Source organism: Panthera uncia, chromosome B4 (genome assembly GCF_023721935.1).
Source record: "Panthera uncia isolate 11264 chromosome B4, Puncia_PCG_1.0, whole genome shotgun sequence".
NCBI classification, from domain to species: domain Eukaryota; kingdom Metazoa; phylum Chordata; class Mammalia; order Carnivora; family Felidae; genus Panthera; species Panthera uncia.
Window position 1 is genome coordinate 121,696,104 of NC_064809.1, and position 19,401 is coordinate 121,715,504.

General features: G+C 40.3%; 1 protein-coding gene across 2 annotated transcripts in view; it reads right to left on the bottom strand.

The window, feature by feature from the left end:
- Window positions 1-51: 51 nt before the first annotated feature.
- ALDH1L2 (aldehyde dehydrogenase 1 family member L2) overlaps window positions 52-19,401 on the bottom strand; it is a 67,227-nt gene continuing 47,877 nt past the window's right edge. Inside the window, exons 16-23 of one of the 2 annotated variants that reach the window (XM_049626218.1) lie at window positions 15,148-15,235; window positions 14,573-14,666; window positions 12,625-12,724; window positions 11,919-12,017; window positions 9,269-9,434; window positions 7,401-7,506; window positions 4,507-4,706; window positions 52-2,643 (exon numbers count right to left, since the gene is read on the bottom strand). In XM_049626218.1, coding sequence (XP_049482175.1) covers window positions 2,588-2,643; window positions 4,507-4,706; window positions 7,401-7,506; window positions 9,269-9,434; window positions 11,919-12,017; window positions 12,625-12,724; window positions 14,573-14,666; window positions 15,148-15,235 — 909 coding nt within the window. In that variant the 3' untranslated portion in view covers window positions 52-2,587. Of the gene's footprint in view, window positions 2,644-3,069; window positions 4,707-7,400; window positions 7,507-9,268; window positions 9,435-11,918; window positions 12,018-12,624; window positions 12,725-14,572; window positions 14,667-15,147; window positions 15,236-19,401 lie in introns of those variants that run through there. The other variant, XM_049626217.1, reaches the window with a different exon arrangement.

Genomic DNA, 19,401 nt, shown 5'->3' on the forward strand with positions numbered 1-19,401 from the left:
TAGGGAGAAACATCAGTCCAGAAGAAACAGTCCAAAAGTCCAGGATTTTGTTTGCCATTTTTTCTGTTATTAAAATATTTGATAAAGTGATATTTTAGTTCACATGAAGTCAGTTAAAACACTGTATTTAAAGGTAGTTCCTCTGTGGGCACCTGCATGGCTCAGCCGGTTAAGTGTCTGACTTCGGCTCAGGTCATGATCTCACAGTTCATGGGTTTGAGTCCCACGGTGGGCTCTGGGCTGACAGCTCAGAGCCTGGAGCCTGCTTCGGATTCTATATCTCCCTGTCTCTTTCTGCCCCTCCCCAACTCTCTCTCTCTCTCTCTCTCTCTCTTAAAAATAAACCTTAAAACATTTTTTTAAGTGGTTCCTTTCTAATAGGGTATTATGTTAAGTGAAATAAGTCAGTCAGAGAAAGACAAATATCATATGATTTCACTCATATGTGGAATTTAAAAAACACAACAGATGAACATAAGGGAAGGAAAAATAAGATAAAAACAGAGAGGGAGGCAAACCATGAGAGACTCTTAAATACAGAGAAGAAACTGAGGGCTCCTGGAGGGGACGTGGGTGGGGGGGGGCTAAATGGGTGATGGGCATTAAGGAGGGCACTTTTGGGATGAGCACTGGGTGTCATATGTAAGAGATGAATCACCGGGTTCTACTCCTGAAACCAAGACTACACTGTATGTTAACTAACTTGAATTTAAATAATACTTTTTAAAAAAGTGATTCCTTTCTAATAAGGCTTTTGTCATTTTATTCAAATATGAACTGTCAGTTTAGACTCAGAATATTCCTACCGATTTAGAGTTTCACCTGTGTCAAGCTCTGATGGTAAATGAGCTATTGTATAATAAAACACGCTTATAGGCAAAATATGCTCTATTGATCATGGCAGGATCACTCCCGGTATTCTTCCCTTTGGATGTTTTCTGTCTCGGATTTGGTTTGTTGATTGGTTCCTTACATTCCCTTTATGTTAAGCTGCTGACTCTCCAGAGTACCAAGGATTAACTAAGGGCTCCTTCGAATCCAGAGACAGGAATGTTCACTGAAATTTTATAAAAGGAGGAGTAATAGAAGTTAATTTCTCCAACCATCTTCCAGTGACACTGTGATTCAGGAACTCACCTTCCAGTCACATGTGGATGGTGATAATTTGCTCACCGAATATTTTTGTCTGACAACGGTCAATCTAGTGAGTCCTGCATGGATTATAATAATTCCCATTTCTCAGGCACCGACTATGGTCCAAACACCTTGTCGGGTGCGTTCTGCATCATATCATTCTATTGGCTCCTTCCAGCACCTAATGAGATAGAGACCTTATCCCCATTTTATAGACACCAAGGCTCTGAGATATTAGGTTACGAACTTGCCCAAGATCACACAGTCAGCGATCACACAGAAGATCCGGTAGGTAGAGAAGCGGAAAACGAGATGTCCTAGGAAGAACGAATGAGCTGCAGAAAGAAAGACAGTCCTTTTCCTCGGACCATTGCCGGTTTTCATTACAGGGCGTTTTTCCGGTGCTGCTACATCAAGCACTGGGTCAGAACAGTGGCGTACAGGAATCAGTGACTCCTGAAAGGGGTGGTAGGAAAATTAATTCATCTGGTTAGTTTATCTCAATATATTTTTAAAATAGTGATGGGGGGACAAAGTTAACTTCTCTTGAGAACCATGAACAAAGCACAGTGCAAGGTACTTATATTATTGCGTTGACTCCTCAAAATAAGGCTCCTGAGGAAGGCATTACTAGCATTACTATCTATCCCCATTTGACAGATCAGGAAACTGAGGCTCAGAGAAGTTGTGTAGGTTTCCTCAAGTCACATGGCAGGATGGTATTACATGGACCAAGATCAGTCTCCAAAGGCTACTATATTCTATGTCATGCTGTAAAATTCACTTTTTAAAACCTATTTATTAGAATTTAAGCTATTTGGAGCCAGAGATAATGTCATTCAATTCTGTCTACTGCTCACAACATTACATAGTACCCCATTCCTAGAAGAACTGTTTGTGGGTTCGTTACCCATCACAGTGGGTTGAAAAATAGAACATCAAAAGGCACAAAGATGTATCTTATTTCCAAATATGAAAAAAAAATTCATTTCACATTCCTTATAGGATATACTGTTCCATGAGAGCAAAATTATAGAAAACCCTTTTAACAGCCCCATAGGTATAGTTTGGAGGTTAAAATCTGCACATTATTATGCAAAGTTTCCCCCAAAATGCACCTCGTGTAGTACAACCGGCTGATACTGGCATTTTTCAAGATGAACAACGGCTAGATTAGTTGGGGAGAAAAAGCAGCTTGGCGGTCTATAAATACATGTGAGATACAACATAGTCAAAACCCAACAACTGCAAATCATTTGAAAGTATAAAAGGTGCAGTAGAAAACACTCAGGCACGGGTGTAAATGCTTAGACGTGTGGTCTGACCCCCTTGGTGGTCCACGTGTGGATTTTTCAACTCGCGGCTCCTCCTTCAGCACATCCAGGCTCCTCAAGTGTGCCGAGAGAGTTGAGGAGTGAGGCTGTCTGCAGGGGGTTCCCGACGACAGCTCTCTCTAGTATTCCAGCGTCACAGTCTTGGTTTTGAGGTATTCGTTTAGAGCTTCCTCACCTAGGGAAGAGACAAGCAGTTCCTGAGCATGGTTCGTAAGTGGATGTGATGTCACCAGAATTTTGGACACAGGTGTAGGTGCATCGATCACCGAGCAGCTAGAATGTGGCCGGAGCCAGGGCTTATCAAACTGTAAAGTGCATGTGAGTCACCTGGAGACCTTGTGAAACCACAGTGCAAGCCCTGAGATTATGCATTCCTAACCATCACCTGATGGTGCAGATGCTCTCGTCCACGGACCACACCTTGAGGAGTAGGGGCTTAGCCCACCTATCAGGTCTACTGAGGAACAGTGTTGGCTTGGTCGGTCTCCACCACAGACCTTTCTCCCTTATTTCCCTGCCTGATGACGAACTCTTCATCTCCATCCTTTGCCCATTTAGGCTGAGCAGAAGCGGCCAACATACGTCCTTCGGATTATATTAAACGAAGCAGAACTGAGCGGAAGAAAGGAAGTTTGAGACCCTTTGGTGTAATCTTATTTTAAAGATAAGGATGATGCAGTTTTCCTGGTTTACATTGTACAGAGAAGAGCATATCCAGGCAAAAAAACAAACAAACAAATAGGTTTGCTTTCTGTTTCTATCCCATTTTGAGCTAGTACAGTTGTCGATTTCTACGGCAGTGAAAGGGCATGAATACCGCAGTGCAACTAATGAGTTTATGATCCTGGAAGTCGAGCTAAAACAAGGCTTCTTAACCTTACTGTAGAATTACCTTGGCGAGGTTTTAAAACTCCTGATCACAGGTCCCATCCCAGACCAATTAAATCAGCATCTTCGTATTTTTTAAAGCTCCCAGGTGACTCTAATCCAATGTACAGCTAGGGCTGGGAACCCCTGGGCTTAGGGAATTTAAAACTGGGAGAGAAAGAAACTATTTAGGCAAATTCTATTGTTTTATAATAAACACTCTTTATCTTCAACTCAATGGGATTTAGAAGGAGAGACCCCTTTTTTGCTGCAAATACATTATCAAAAGTTGCCAGGAAAGAGAAGATGTAAAAATTCCCCCCAAATTAACCAAATTTATGTTAGGGGACTATAATTTCAGTAAGCCATGAACATTTCAGCTTTTGAAACAACATGCCAGACTGGCTGCGGGGAGTAAGAACATGGGCTCCGCAGCCAGACTGCCTGGCTTGGAATTCGCTTTCCAGCAGTGGCTGGCTACATAACTCTGGGCAAGTTCCCCAACCTCTCTGAGCCCCAGTTTCTCCACTTATAGAATAAAGATAATAATAGCACTTACCTCCCAGGGCTATTGTGAGGCTCGATTGCGCTTCTACAGGCAAAGTAGTTAGCACGAGATCTGGTCCATACGTAGGTAGTGTTCAAAGTAAGCTATTACTTGAAATGTGATAGTGTCATTGCCCACAGAAAATGATCTTTCGGACTTTTTGCAACTCTAAACATAACTTCCCAGACTCCCAGAAAACCCTGCCAATTGCAGTATTGATTCTGAAAGACCGCCAAGCAGCTTACAGACAAGATTTATTCTTGGAGCTAGCTGATTACTGCCCTCCACTCATTTCTCTGTCTTGATTCCACTTCGTCCCACAAAAGCTAAACCAAGTTCATGATGAATGTCAGGTCAAAAGCCAAACATGTTTTAGCTGGAAGATAGTTTCTTTTCAACATTACTCTTCTTTTAAAAACACTTTTCACGCATCCAGTTTGTGTGCTTTTGTGTAGGTATGTTAAATAAAAACGTTTCGCGTTAAAAAAACAAGTAGTGCCCATAAAAACCCAGGGACGGCTGCCATATAGCAAATGTCCTTCAAAGCAATACACAAGGGTTGCACGAAACATAAAGCAGACTTCTCTGCGACAGTAGAACATGCAGTAGAAAAGCAGAGCATACCTAAGTCTTTCCCAAAACCAGATTGTTTAACCCCACCGAAAGGGGCGGCCACGTCCGTCTTGTTGTAGGTGTTAACGAAAACAGTTCCCGCTTCTAGCTTCTCGCTCACGTACATGGCTTTATTTATGTCTCTTGTAAAAACCCCTGAGGCCAAACCGTACTCTGTGTTATTTGCTCGCTGCAACACTCCATCGATGTCCCTGCAAGATGTTTGCAGGAAGACAACCTATCACTGAATGCAAAGCAAAACGCTCTCATGTCATGTTCTACTCCCCCCCCGCCCCCTGCCATGCTAGAAACGGAAAAACGTTACTGCCAACTGGCTTGAATTTTTATAAATGAAATAGTTCAGGCTTACACCAAAAGAAACTCCCAACAACATATTAGAACGCTAGCGTTATATATTTCATGTATATATCATGCAACACCTTTTAAATCTAATCTGAAGTCATCTTTTCCATTTTCTTCTTGGTTCTCCTTCACGACCTCTCACTTCCTCCCCTGTCCCTGGAGTCCTACTTCTGGATACATTCTCAGAGCACCCCCGCTGTTTCCCTCCATCTCTCCAGATTTCGCATACAGCTCAAGGCTCATTCTGTGCCTCGCCCTGAAGCCTTCCCAGCTCCCACCAGTGCCACTGTGGAGGCAGTAGGGTGTAGTGGCTCAGCGAGTGGCCTCTTGACCTTGGGCAAATGACTTCATCTCTGCATGCCTTTGTTAATTGCAAGACACTGCAAGAATAATAAAAGGACATTTCTTGTTGTCTCAAGGATTAAATGAGCTAATAGTGCCTGGAACACAGTACATGCTCAATAAAAGCCAGCCATAATCAGGGAACATGTATTCCTCCAAACTCAATATTTTGATTTAACTCTTTCTGTATCTCTGGTTCACCTCCCAGCTACACTTGGCGGCTCCCTGAGGGCAGGAATGACATTTTATTCTTCTTTATACCGTGGTGTTAGATCATCAAATGAGAGTGAATTCAATGAATAAAATTCCATTAAAGGAGAGCAAAATTACTCCTTAAATCATGATTCCCCTGCCTTTGGACTCAGTGTGTGTGCACTCCCAAGAGAGTGGAGCCTGACCCTGCTCATCTCTCAGTTGGGTCCAGTTCCAACGTGTCTGTCACAGTATGAGTGTCCCATCCTAATGTTTGAAACTGCATGATTTTCTACAGCACGGCCAGTAAGTGCAACCCAAGGATTTCATCTGGCGCTCTGGCAAAGAAAGAGGATCTGTCCCCAGACTGGAGGAAAAATTAATCGTGCTCAAGATTAAGAGACAGCACGTGCTTCAGTGTGGTGGCTTCTGAAGAGATTTTCAAAGGTAATCTCGGCTACATACAATTTTAAACTCGCACAAGAAATTTGGAGCTGAACTTAGAGTGAACCGAGGCTCTGCTAAAACTCTCAGACTTCTTGATGCATTGCACGTGGTAGGGACCCAAATATTTATTGACCAGCCTAAGGCAGAAAGATGGCTTTATGCCATTATTTGTTGAGGACTATCGAGATGACATGGCTTCATAAGACACCTTGGCCTATTTCTAGGATAATAACAAGCATACCAGTGGCAACAGCACAATAGCAAACGTATCTTATTTAATTTTTAGAATGACACAAAAGGATAGATGCTATTAATAACATCACAAAGAAACCAAGGCTCAGAGTGAGTAAGTAACTGGCCCAAGCCCATAGATGAGGTCAGGTGCAGAGGCAGGCTGCAGACTCCACCCACTGTGGCTGCCTTTGGCCCTCTGTGGTTGATTGCCCACGTCCTTGTCTGTCTCCCTCATCAGCTGGTAAGCATCTCAAGGAACTGTGACCTATCCAGTTTATACCCTGCAAATCTGGCTTCTAAAATCTGCATGTTTAACACAAAGACTATCCTATGGGAGGAACTTATGAGGAAAGGAAGGTTAATAGGGCATTCTTGGCTCCCTGTGTCAAAAGGTTGCTCACTATAGCTTAGCGTCCCCAAATATGTCTTACAATATGTCTATCGAAGATCAAGAGTGGTGGCTGGGTGGCTCCGTCAGTTAAGAGCCTGGCTCTTGATTTTGGCTCAGGTCATGACCTCAGGGTGGTGGGGCTGAGCCATGCAATCGGGCTCTGCCCTGAGTGAAGAGACTGCTTAAGATTCTCTCTCTTTCCTCGTCTCTCTGCCCCTCCCCTGCTCGCTCTCTCTAATAATAATAATAATAATAATAATAAATAAAATAAATAAAAGAGCAAGGAGTTCTTTGAACTTGGTGTTCTGGGTTTTTTTTTTTCCTACTTTCTCATTGGTTGAAGGAAAATTCAAGCCAGAATTCTGAAGAATTTTGCACAGCATACCATGAGAACCTACTGTATTAAATATTCTTGTATGCGCTCAGTTGCCATATGACCCTCTTTGATATGCTAAACACTTTGGAAAGCTTCCTGTACTGTAACAAACCAGTATATCATTTATAGTTGATTACATGGGGATTGTGGACATTGCTATAAAAAGTTGAGTGTCTGCTTTCAGGTGCATCACCCTTATGAAGGCAGCGCTCTTTCCTTGGGAAAATCCCAGGCTGCCTTCCCTAGGAATGTGAATGTGAAAACTAGTTTTGTTATTCTCAGTTATTCATCTTGTTCCAGAGACGTTGTGAATATTGGTTGTACACAAACTAAAATTTAGTCAGCTAAAGTTCCATACCGTCAGCCATTAATTTAAGCTAGGAAGCAAAAATATATAACGACCTACATCGGTTACCCTTCTCTTCTAATTAGTTAAGTCAGTTATTGTCATATAATTGAGAATTACATGTTCACTGATTTTATGGCCTGTATGCAGCACAATGGCGGATTAAAAAACACTTATCTACTCAAAACCTGTTAGATCGTGCCTGAAAAACATACCCATTTTGGAACTTAGAAATGACCATTATGGGCCCAAATGATTCCTCTTTGGCAAGATACATGTGGTCTTCCACATCTGTGAACACAGTTGGTTCCATAAAAAAGCCTATTTGAAAAACAGAAAAGATCATCAATTATACGGTAATTAATTTTTAATTAACAGTTTGCCCATTTAATTACATTATAATTTTTTTCTTCCCTTCTGGGTCAATAAAACCAAGACAACTTTCATTTTCCTACCTGGCATTAGCATTCCTAGGTTCTTATTTTTTAATCTGTTTCTTAACAAAAATTTCAAACATACGTCAAAGTAGAGAAAGTAGTATAGTGAATTGTAAAATAAATATTTTCTCCTATTTTGCTATCTTTGATTCATTTTATTTCCTGGCTGAAATAATTGAAAGCAAATTCCAGAGATCGCAACTTTCATCTCCAAGAATTTCAGTACAAATCTGTAAAAAAATAAGGATTAAAAAAAATTTTTTTTAACGTTTTATTTATTTTTGAGAGAGAGAGAGAGAGAGAGAGCGAGGGAGAGAGAGAGAGTGCGAGCAGGGGAAGGGCAGAGAGGGAGACACAGAATCTGAAACAGGCTCCAGGCTCCGAGCTGACAGCACAGAGCCCAACGCGGGGCTCGAACTCACAAACCGTGAGATCATGACCTGAGCCAAAGTCAATGCTTAACCAACTGAGCCACCCAGACGCCCCGAAAAAATTAAGTATTTTTTTTAACTTCCCACACAATACATTATCACATCTAACAAAATTAGTGCTAATTCCTTCTTCATGGTTTCTATTTCAAATGTTTTTTCTCAAAAGTATCTTTCTTACAGTTGATTTGTTTGATTCAGGCTTCAAATAAGTTCTACACATTGCATTCACTTGTTAGATCTCTTAAGTGTCCTTTCATCTAGAACCTTTCACCCCTTATTTTTCATGCCATTGACTTGTTAAACAGATGGAGTCAGTTGTCCTGCAGGATATGTTGCATTTAGATTTGCCTTTGTTTCCTTGGGATGATATTTAATTTGTTCCTTGATCCAGGCGCTTGGGTGGCTCAGTCAGTTAAGTGGCCGACTTTGGCTCAGGTCATGATCTCATGGTATGTAGGTTGGAGCCCTGCGTTGGGCTCTGTGCTGACAGCTCAGAGCCTGGAGCCTGCTTCGGATTCTGTGTCTCTCTCTCTGCCCCTCCCCTACTCATGCTCCGTCTCTGTCTCTCAAAAATAAGTAGATGCTAAAAAAAAATTTAAAAGCAATTAATTGTTCCTCGATCCCCTTTATTTCTCGGAAATGGAAAGTTTGACCTAAATTCACAATTAGATTCAGGTTAAACATTTTCGGCAAGAACACTGCAGAGGTGATGCTGTGTGGTACCTGTTGTATCCCATAGGAGACACATCAGACCTGGATGTTCTGCTTTCACTGTTGCTAAGAATGACCAGGGGCTCCCAGCCGGTGACAGCTTGACCTCTCCATCATAAAATTGTCTTTTTCTCCTTGAGACTGGCAAGCCATCCTGGGTGAGAAACTGAGACCTTGTATGTACTCAGCTCCCCCCATCAACCTCTCTCCTGACAACTTTAGCCTCCCTTGATGATAACTGCCTCATCAATCATTTCACTCAATTAGGGGTACAAAGTGGTGATTTTTCTATCATTTTTTTTCTACGTTAATTAGCAGGCACTCTTCTGTCAAAAAAAAAAAAAAAAAAAAAAAAGTCTCCCTTATCAGCTACTCAGTGTACCAAGACCTTTGGTTCATACAGGAAACATAGACAAATGTTACCTTTTCCCCTGCTAATGATCAATTTGCAGAGTAAGGTGTTGGAGCACAATCCCAGTATGCCTCCTGCGGAGGGGGTCTTACCTGGCCTTTGAACTTGTCTTCCCCCGTACACCAAGGTGGCCCCCTCTTTCACTCCAGCTTCACAGTATTGCAGAAGCTTTTCCAGATGGGCCTTATGATTTTGGGGCCCGTGATCAGTAGATCTGTCAAGTGGATCACCAATTTTCATCTTTTTAATTTCTTCCACCTGTTTGTCACCCAGTTCACAAAACACAATTGACTGTTAATAATAATAATGGATACCCTCAGCTCAGCTTCTACCGTGTGATGGCTGTTGTACTAAGCTGTCAAAAGATGTGTTGTCTTTTAGTCTTCACGGAAGCACTGGAGGTGGGTATTCATTATTTCCATCTTACAGATGAAGAAACTGAGGCTTAGACAGGGTAAGTGATTTAAGACACACAACCACTAAATATAGTAGAGTTTTCCTGACTTGAAAGCCCAAGCTGTTAACCACTAAGTTCTAACAGACTATAAGCTATGTATGTATGTTATATTCAAATTATCCTGAGTGTTAATCCATTAGAATAGCAGACCTGATGTTCTGGAATTTTTGTTAACACAGCACACTTTTACTCTTCAGGACAGAAGAATTTCTGGCCATAGCAATGGCCACGTTGCTATCTTTTTTTCTCCCCACCAAATGTGGCAGACTGCCCTTGAGACATTTTCATGGTATAGCCATGCCAGAGGAATTGCTAGAATGTTCTGATAAAAAGCTATCTTTGTTGTGCAATGTTCATCAGAGGCATGTCTTTGTAATCGTTTCCCATGCACCTCACTTACCTTAACCTACTTTTGCATTTTCTTATTTATTTATTTATTTTTAATGTTTATTTATTTTTAAGAGAGAGAGAGAGTGGGGGAGGGGCAGAGAGAGAAGGGGGCAGAGGATACAAAGCAGGCTCCATGCTGACAGCAGAGAGCCCCATGTGGGGCTCAAACTCATGAACTGTGAGATCATAACCTGAGTCAAAGTCAGACGCTTTACCGACTGAGCCACCCAGGGGCCCCTGCATTTTCTAATGTTAAGTCCATTTCCAGTAAGAAGAAAGAATGAGAGTTACCATGACCCAATAGGGCCCTGAATTTGAATTTAGGCCTGGCAAGAATCTCTCAGTAAGTGCTCAAGAAATAGTTGCTGAATGAGTGAATTAATACAGATTACATGTGTACAAAACATGTTTATTGATGGGCTGATAAGGTAGACTCTTGACATTTCTGGTCTCAGCATTTGAAATGTCAACAAACTAATTGCAAAAGTTCTGTAACTTTTATTTTACCGTGGCGCAAAACTGAATTACAGGGGTGCTCAGGAGGGTAGCCATTGCCCTCCATAGGTCTTCTTGTTTTCTTATCTTTTCTTTTTTTTTTTTTTTAACTATTTTTATGTTTATTTATTTATTTTGTGAGTGAGAGAAACAGAGAGCACAAGCAGGGGAGGGACAGAGAGAGGGAGAAAGTGAGAGAGAACCCCAAGCAGGCACAATGATGTCAGCACAGAGCCTGACATGGGGCTCGATCCCATGACCCTCGGATCATGACCTGAGCTGAAATCAAGAGTCAGATGCTGGACTGACTGAACCACTCAGGCACTCCTGGTCTTCTTGTTTTCCATTCTCATGAAGAAAGAATGTCTTTTCTTCTTGGGAATGGGGAGAGGGAATTGACCCTAAAAAAAAGAAGCTGGGTGCTGGTTTTTCAAATACAAACAAATTCATGATTACTGTTACCATAATAATGGCATACTGTATTATAGTTTAGTTTATTTTAGCCACACAATTCGTGTTAATAGTTCTACAAATGGCTTCTTTTGGTCTTATGTTTATAAAATCATGACCAATCTATAAGGTGTGTATGTATATATGTATGTATGCATGTATGTATTTATCTATACATTTTAGTGGAGGAAATGATTGGCTGTCTGATTAACAGTGCATTGACAATTTGCAAGGATCCAGTAGTATATCTCTCTTAGTCAACTTAGGAATTTACAAAAATCTAGGAGTGTATTTCCCATTAGTCTCAAGGATATAATTTACTATAAATGTAGAGCAAGGTATAGATAATAAAAACTTTTAAGGTTTTTTTTTTATAGAGACCTATACCTTTTCACTATGAGAAACTGCAAATATATAAAAAAGTAGACAATAACATGACACCCCATTTACCCATCATCCAGCTTCAACAATTACCAACTCTTGGCCAATTTGTTCCCTTACTCACCTCCTCCCCTCCTGGGTTGTTTTTTTTTTTTTTTTAATTCTTTTTTAATGTTTATTTCTTTTTGAGAGAGAGAGTGGGAGTGGGAGAGGGGCAGAGAGAGAGGGAGACACAGAATCCAAAGCAGGCTTCAGCCTCCAGCTGTCAGCACAGAGCCCGACATGGGGCTCAAACCCATGAACCACAAGATCATGACCCGAGCCAAAGTCAGACGCTTAACAGACTGAGCCAGCCAGGTGCCCCTATCCTCCTGGGTTACTTTGAAGCAAAGTCTATACATCATACAATTTCCTCTGTAAATATGTCAGAAAGTAGCTCTAAAAGGTAAGGACTCTGTCATTTAAAATATGGCACAGTACTAGTATCCCACCTAAAAATTCATCAATATCGCCGGAAGTACTTTTCAGGTAAAAGCAGTTTCTATAAAGCAAAATGGAAGATGTCTTACCACTCTTGTCACAAATTCATCGTGGATGGCTTCTTCCACAAACAAGCGCCCGGCTGCAATACAGTTCTCTCCTTTGTTGAAAAATACTGCCCCCATGCCCTTCAGCAACAGAAGAGAAAATATTAACAGTACTTCAGATTGTCCTAAGATCACACACACTGAGAATTAGACGTTGTTGGAAGACAGCAGAAAAACAAAAGTCAGAGTCAATGCCTTGGCCTAGCTAATGATGGGAATTGTCTAGAGATACTCAGTTTTGATCTAGCACGATTTTAGGGATTTTGTTTCTCCTTTCCCCCTTTTGGTCCAGGAGCGCTTAAAAAAAAAAGTGTGTGTAACAGTAAGGATACACCACTAAGAACAAATTTTGTGTTGTAAGAAAATCTATATTATTTGATACATTTAAATGTACTACTGGCATACCAGATTTTGCTTTAAAATCTTGACATCAGTTTGTATAAATCATGAATGCTTAGAAAAGACTCTCTTATCCCCCAAGTTTTAAATACAGCTTAATGATACAAATGTAAAGGTACTATTTTTTTTAATTAAGTGATTTAAATAGTCCTAAATCTAAGCATTAAGAGAGTGGCCTCTACTGATGACCAGACAAAACCCAATCTCATTTTGAGATTTCTGATAAAAAAGAAGATGAGACATGTTTTAGAAATAGGCACCTATTTAGGGAGATTTGTCCCCCTCTTACCATTCTCACGGCCTTGTCAAGTTCACAGTCATTGAATATTATAAGTGGGGATTTGCCACCAAGTTCAAGGGAAACTTTCTTCAGGTTGCTCACAGCACAGCTAGAGGAAAATAAATGGGAAATGAGCATTCTCTCGCGTGGGCCTTTTTAACTCTAAGTTACCACTTAGCATGGAAAATATAAATGAGCCTCAGAAATATTAAGAAACTTATTCAAAGACAAAACACAAATGGTTGAAGGGTAGTAGCCGTTGAAGCCCAGTGATGAGCACATGGGAGTTCATTCCATGATTCTGTGTGCTTTGTAAATATTAGAAAGTTTCCATAATAAAAAGCTTTTATAATTCTGTGATTCAATAACTAGAGATCCTCATGGATAAATTTAGATTCTTAAGAAATTTGGTTACATAAAGCCCCGGCAAGGAATTTAACCTCTAGCCAGATTCCTGAAGCATTACAGAAACAAAATATCAATTTTTAGAAGTACATTATTTATTTCCCCCATCTGCAAAAATATTGTTATTTAAAACATTTAAAATGCCCCCAAAAACTCAGAAAGAAGAAAAAAAAAATCACAAAATTCCATTCCATGGCTTCATATCCATGTTTTCACCATTTTGAGATACTTATTTTTGGTCTGTGTCCAACCACAGCCTTTGCCTTATTTAAAATGGTTGTGATCAGGGCACCTGGGTGGCTCAGTCGGTTAAGCAGCCGACTTCAGCTCAGGTCATGAGCTCGCGGTCCGTGAGTTCAAGCCCCGCGTCGGTCTCTGTGCTGACAGCTCAGAGCCTGGAGCCTGTTTCAGATTCTGTGTCTCCCTCTCTCTGACCCTCCCCCGTTCATGCTCTGTCTCCCTCTGTCTCAAAAATGAATGTTAAAAAAAAAATTTTTTAATGGTTGCGATCACCCCATATGTACAATTTTATACCTTAGTTTTCTTTTTTCTATTTACCTTTTAACAATATTTTTCAATATTATTAAAAATTCTCCATGAACATGATTGCGTGGACCTCCATTACACTGACATCCTTTTTTTTTTTTTTTTTTTTTTTTTTTTTGAGAAAGAGAGAGCGAGAGGGAGAGCGCACAAGTGGAGGAGAGGGGGGCAGAGGGGGAGAGAAAGAATCCCAAGCAGGCTCCACCTTCAGCTTAGAGCCCAACACGGAGCTTGATAACACAACTCAGGGATCATGACCTGAGCTGAAGTCAAGAGTCCATGCTTAACCGACTGAACCACCCAGGCATCCCTACACTGACATACCTTAACCATGCCTTATTTTGGACATTTAGATTGTCCGCAATTTTTTTAAAAAACAAATGTTACTGCATTTTAGGAATTCATTTTATAAATAATCCATATTTGCCATTTATATGTCTCTTCAGTTTCTTACTTATGCTCTAAGACCAATTTGGGCCACAGCTTTAGTATGCAAAAATTTTTTGTTCTGGATTGTCTACACCCTACCAGTAGGGTGTAGAATTCCAATATGGCTCTAGTTTTATGGACTATGGGCTTTATGCTTTGGAGAGTATTTTATTATATGAAAATATCTCAATACCCTGCAGTGATAAGTAGATTTCTCTTCTAAATCTGATGTGGGTTTTCTCCTTGCAAACACGTTCTTTTTTTTTTTTTTTTTAAGCTTATTTATTTACTTTTGAGAGAAAAAGAGAGAGAGAGAGAGAGCACACAAGTGGGAGGGGGGCAGAGAGAAGGAGAAACGGAGTCCCAAGCAGGCTCCGCACCATCAGCGCAGAGCCCTATGTGGGGCTTGAACGCACAAACCGTGAGATCATGACCTGAGCTGAGATCGAGTCAGATGCTTAACCAACTGTGCCACCCAGGTTACCCCCTCCAAACACATTCTATATGAAAAAGCAAAAAAGCATAAACAAAAACCTGGTTTACTAGGATCTGCAGTAAATCAACACGCTAAAACCAATACCTCTTCATGATCTGCTTGCCAATAGCAGTGGACCCAGTGAAACCAAGTTTACGGATATCAGGATGTTCAGAAAGGCGTTGCCCAGCTATGCCACCTGTAGAATCAGGGAGGAAAACACGAATTAAAACATTATTCAAGTTCTTACGGAGAGAGTGACTTTGAATTCATTGAAGTAGATTTCTAAGCTTTCTTAGTTTCACATTTTCTATATTAATTACAAATTGAAAAAGTCTAAATAATGTCCTCCATGCAATTATCAGCCCCCCAGAAGACGGGTAAGCCTTGGTTTTTCATCTTCCAAGGTAATTTTTAAAAACTGAAACAGGCCACCTTATGGTAGTTTTACAACGTTGTTCAATTTCTGCTCCTCCCACCCTACTCACCCACCATTATATTTCTACTCTAAGATTTTTAGCACATGGTAAATATATTTATCCTTAAGTTAATTATTTGGTAAATCGTATTTAGCTTTAATATATGGTAGTTACAAGACAAGACTCTAGAGGGAAAATAGTCTCTCAGCTACTCCTGTACCATTCATTACTTACAGCCAAGTGAGTCCTTTGATGGTTTACCTGAGCCTGGGATGATGTTGATTACCCCCTTGGGAAAGCCTGCTTTCACGGAGAGCTCAGCAAACTTCAAAGCAGTCAAGGGTGTGACCTGAGCAGAAGCAGACCACAATTACCTTCTTCAGACCCTGTCTTGTCCTTTAGACTAGTATCCTGCTTTTCCTTTCTGGTCGTTTTATTTTTTCTTTTATTTTGACATAACTTCAGACTTACAGCAAAGTTGCAAAAACAGTACAAAGAATTCCTATATATCCATCACCCAGGTTTCTCAAATGTTAACATTTTACTACATTTGCTTTATCCTCTTTTTCTCTTTATTTTTCTCTGAACTGTGTAAGAGTAAGACATAGACGTGCCCCTTCACCTGTAAATACTTTTGTGTGCATTTCCTAAAAACAAAGAGTTCTTTTACATAACCACAGGACAATGATCAAAATCAGAAAATTAACAACTCATTAGAAAACCTTATTTACAGACCTTATTCTGTTTTCACCAATTGTCCCAGTAATGCGCATTGTAGAAAAAGGAAATCCAAGATCATACGTGGCCTTTCCATGTCTGTAGTCTCCTTTAATCCGGGAGAGTTTCTGAGTTTTCTTTTATATTTCATTTCACTAACATTTTTGATAAGCACAGGCTAGTTATTTTTGGACAACGCCCCTTCATCTGGATTTGTCTGCTGTTTCCTCATGATTCGATTCAGGTTGTGCACTTGTTCAAATGCAAGAACTTTGGCAAGAACACCACAGGACTGATGCTGAGTCCTCAGAGCACCATCTCAGGAGACACATGCTATCAAATAGCCCCAATATTGGAAATGTTAACTTTGATGATTTGGGAAAGGGAGTCTGCTATGTTTCACCACTGTAAGTTACTCATTTATATTTTGTAATTACTAAATATATTGTAGGAAGAGATTTCAAGACTATTTAAAGCCATGATTAAACAATTGGAACTTTCACCCTGACATTGGGAAGGTAAGTGGGGTTGGATGTTGAGTTCAATCACCAAGACAGCTTCTGGGTTGGCAAATGCATCTATGTGATGGGAGGGTGGTGCATCTGAGCTCCACAACCTGAGCTCCTGTGCTCATGATCCTTCCAGACCTCAACTTATGTACCTTTTCATCTGACTGTTGGTTTTGATCCTTTATAATAGAGTCATAGTAAATAAAGTGTTTTCCTGAATTCTGTCAGCTATTGTACCAAATCACACCTGAGGAGGGGGTCATGGAAACCTCTGAATTATAGCCAGTTGGTCGGAAGTACAGGAGGCCCAGGGCTCACACTGGCATCTGAAATGGAGGCAGTCTTGTGAGACTGACGAGCCCTTCACCTCTGGGGTCTGTGCTAAAGCTCAAGGTAATTAGTGTCAGAATTGGCTTAAATTGTAGAGCACCTAGCTGGTGTTTAGGGAGTTAAAGAATAGGTTGGTATGGGGGGGAAGAAAAACCCCCACACATTTGGTGTCAAAAGGGCTGTGAGTAAAAAAAATTCAGAATTTTAGAAACCAAGATCTGGACACTGTTGTTGCTTCTAGGCCTTCTCAGGAGACAGAGCTGGGGGATAGCTATATGTTTGCCCATACACACATAAGTCTATCTATCTGTGTGTCTGTATCTATCTTCCTATCTATCATCTATCCCCACATACACCAGATCCATTTCTTCATCACGCTATCTAAATATATTAAAACGTATGAATTTGTGAATACCTCCATCCGATATCTCAGGGTTCATTCAATCTTTTTCCCTTTTTGCGTGTGTAAACTCTCTTCTCCAACACTGAGAAACATGGCTTCCAATAGTTACAAAACATTTACGGATTTGCTCAATCCTTAAATATATAGAGGACAATTTGAGAATTATTAAGCTATGTCCCTATGAAAAAGAAGCTTACTAACTAGAGTTCAATACTTATTTACAGTGATTTTGCTTTTAGACTCAGGGCACATAGTCCCAATGTCTCTCAAAAGTTACTTGGATTAATGTTTCCTCACTTCCCTCAACGGGATCATGTTACTCTTCTGAAACGTGGCTTAGTGCATTTGTTTTTATTTGTATTCAATTTTAGGGGTTTTGCCCCATCGGGGTTGATCATATTTCTTTTCTTCCGTGGTTTGTTGTCATTGTTGAGTATGGGAAATATGCTTCCAAAAGTGAGGAATATACAAAAGGTACAGTCAGAGAAATGTTATTCCCTGCTCCCCTTCCCTCTACCCCTTCCATCCGGTCTCCTCATAGCCTGTAGCTAATCAACCTCATTTGTCTACCGTGTATCCTTCCTATGTTTCTTTTGTTCAAGTGAACAGATACGTATCTTCTTATTTTCCCTCCTTTTTTACACAAAGATGGCATAATAGAATCTCATTTTTAACATCGATTACAGCAGTGCATAACTCAGAAGCAAAATGAAAGTCATTTCCACACTTACAAACCAATGCTGATTATGTCTTTGTTAGTGTAGTCCCAATGAATGGAATGTGCAAGAAGATCCATGGAGGTGTGAAAAGAGAATAGTAGAGCTTCTATTTAATGGACAAAGATATGCAGTAAGTCATACATAACTAACAGTTATTATATGGCGGGATCATGATACTCTCGCTCAGTCTGAATGACGGCCAGAAGGTCATGGGTCACAAAGGTATGTCCTAGGAAAGAACAGGAGTTCACAAGGGCAAGGGAATGACAGTGGTTTCCCCACTTGCTCATTTGCTTTCAGAATATTGCCACATGTTGAAGTTTATTGGCCTGGTTACATGGATTCACAGACTATATATTGTTATATATTATTACTTTAACTAACCCAACCTTCATAAAACAGACAAGTGGCTGAAAAAGAAACTGCATAATAAATAATAATACTACCAAGGCAACAAGCAAACAAGCAAAAGGCAGGGCTAACACTTTCCTTCTGGTAACACATCCACTGCAGTAACCTGGTGAGGTTTAAAAAATGGCCATCTAGTTAAACTCAATGAGAAATTGGTCTCAAACATTTGAAATCATCAAGAAGATATCTGAAACAGTAGATTTACATCTACTCCAGTTAAAGATGGTCCTAGCCCAAAGGGTATATTATTATGACTTTGTATGAAACCACAACTAGAAAGACATTTAAAAACTAAGTACCCTGGATTAATGGTAGTTCTTTTTAAGTAAGAACAAAAAGATTTTATATCATTAATAAATAAAATAAAACAAATGGTTTAATCTTTATCTCTTTCCTTTTCATTTCTATTGGCTTTCTTCCATTTGGCTGCTCAGTTCTCCCAGCAGGACTATCGGTTTAAATGATGTATAGGAAAGCATCTAGCAGTGTTCTGGGCAAGAGTAGGTCATTGCTAATGCTCTTATTACATTAATAAAGTGGTTGGAAGCTGTCAGACCTGTGGCCAGTCCAGGCCACAGGAATCTGTACCTTCCTCTCAGGTTAAAGGGAAAGGGAGACCTCTGATTCAGTCCTCCTGACATTCACACAGGGGCCTTAATACTGGAAATGGTTTCATACTATCATTATGTAATATTATACAATAAAATAAAAAGATATCAGGGCACTTGGGTGGCTCAGTCAGTTAAGTGTCTGACTCTGGCTTCAGCTTGGGTGGTGATCTTGTAGTTCATGAATTCGAGCCCCACACCAGGCTCTGAGCTGATAGTGTAGAACCTGCTTGGGATTCTGTCTCTCTCTCTCTCTCTCTCTCTCTCTCTGCCCCTCCCTGTCTCTCTCTCTCTCTTTTTCTCTCAGAATAAATAAATAAACTTAAAAAATAAAAATAAAAAGATATCTATAACAGAACAACAACTTTGGGTCTTTCATTTACAAGATTAAAATTATCATCAATCACTAAACTGTCAGGGTTTTTTTTTAAGTTTTTTAAAAAAACGTATTTATTTTTGAGAGAGAGAGAGGCAGAGAGAGAGGGGGAGAGAGGATCCCAAGCAGCCTCTGCACTGAGAGCACGGAGCCCAGCGCGGGGCTCAATCCCACAAACTGTGAGATCATGACCTGAGCAGAAATCAGAGGAGTTGGACGCTTAACCGACTGAGCCACTCAGGCACCCGTAAACTCAGTCACAAGTTTTAAGTTGCCGTTGGAGTCAGACTGTAATCTCCATGGGAACAGAAACTTTGTACGTCTTTGACTTATAGATGCCTGGCAATTAGTATACCCTCAATGAATATTCATAATTTTTGAACATTATATATAATCATTGGAATTCTTCACTATTTAGCACTCTCATAGGATACCATTTAGT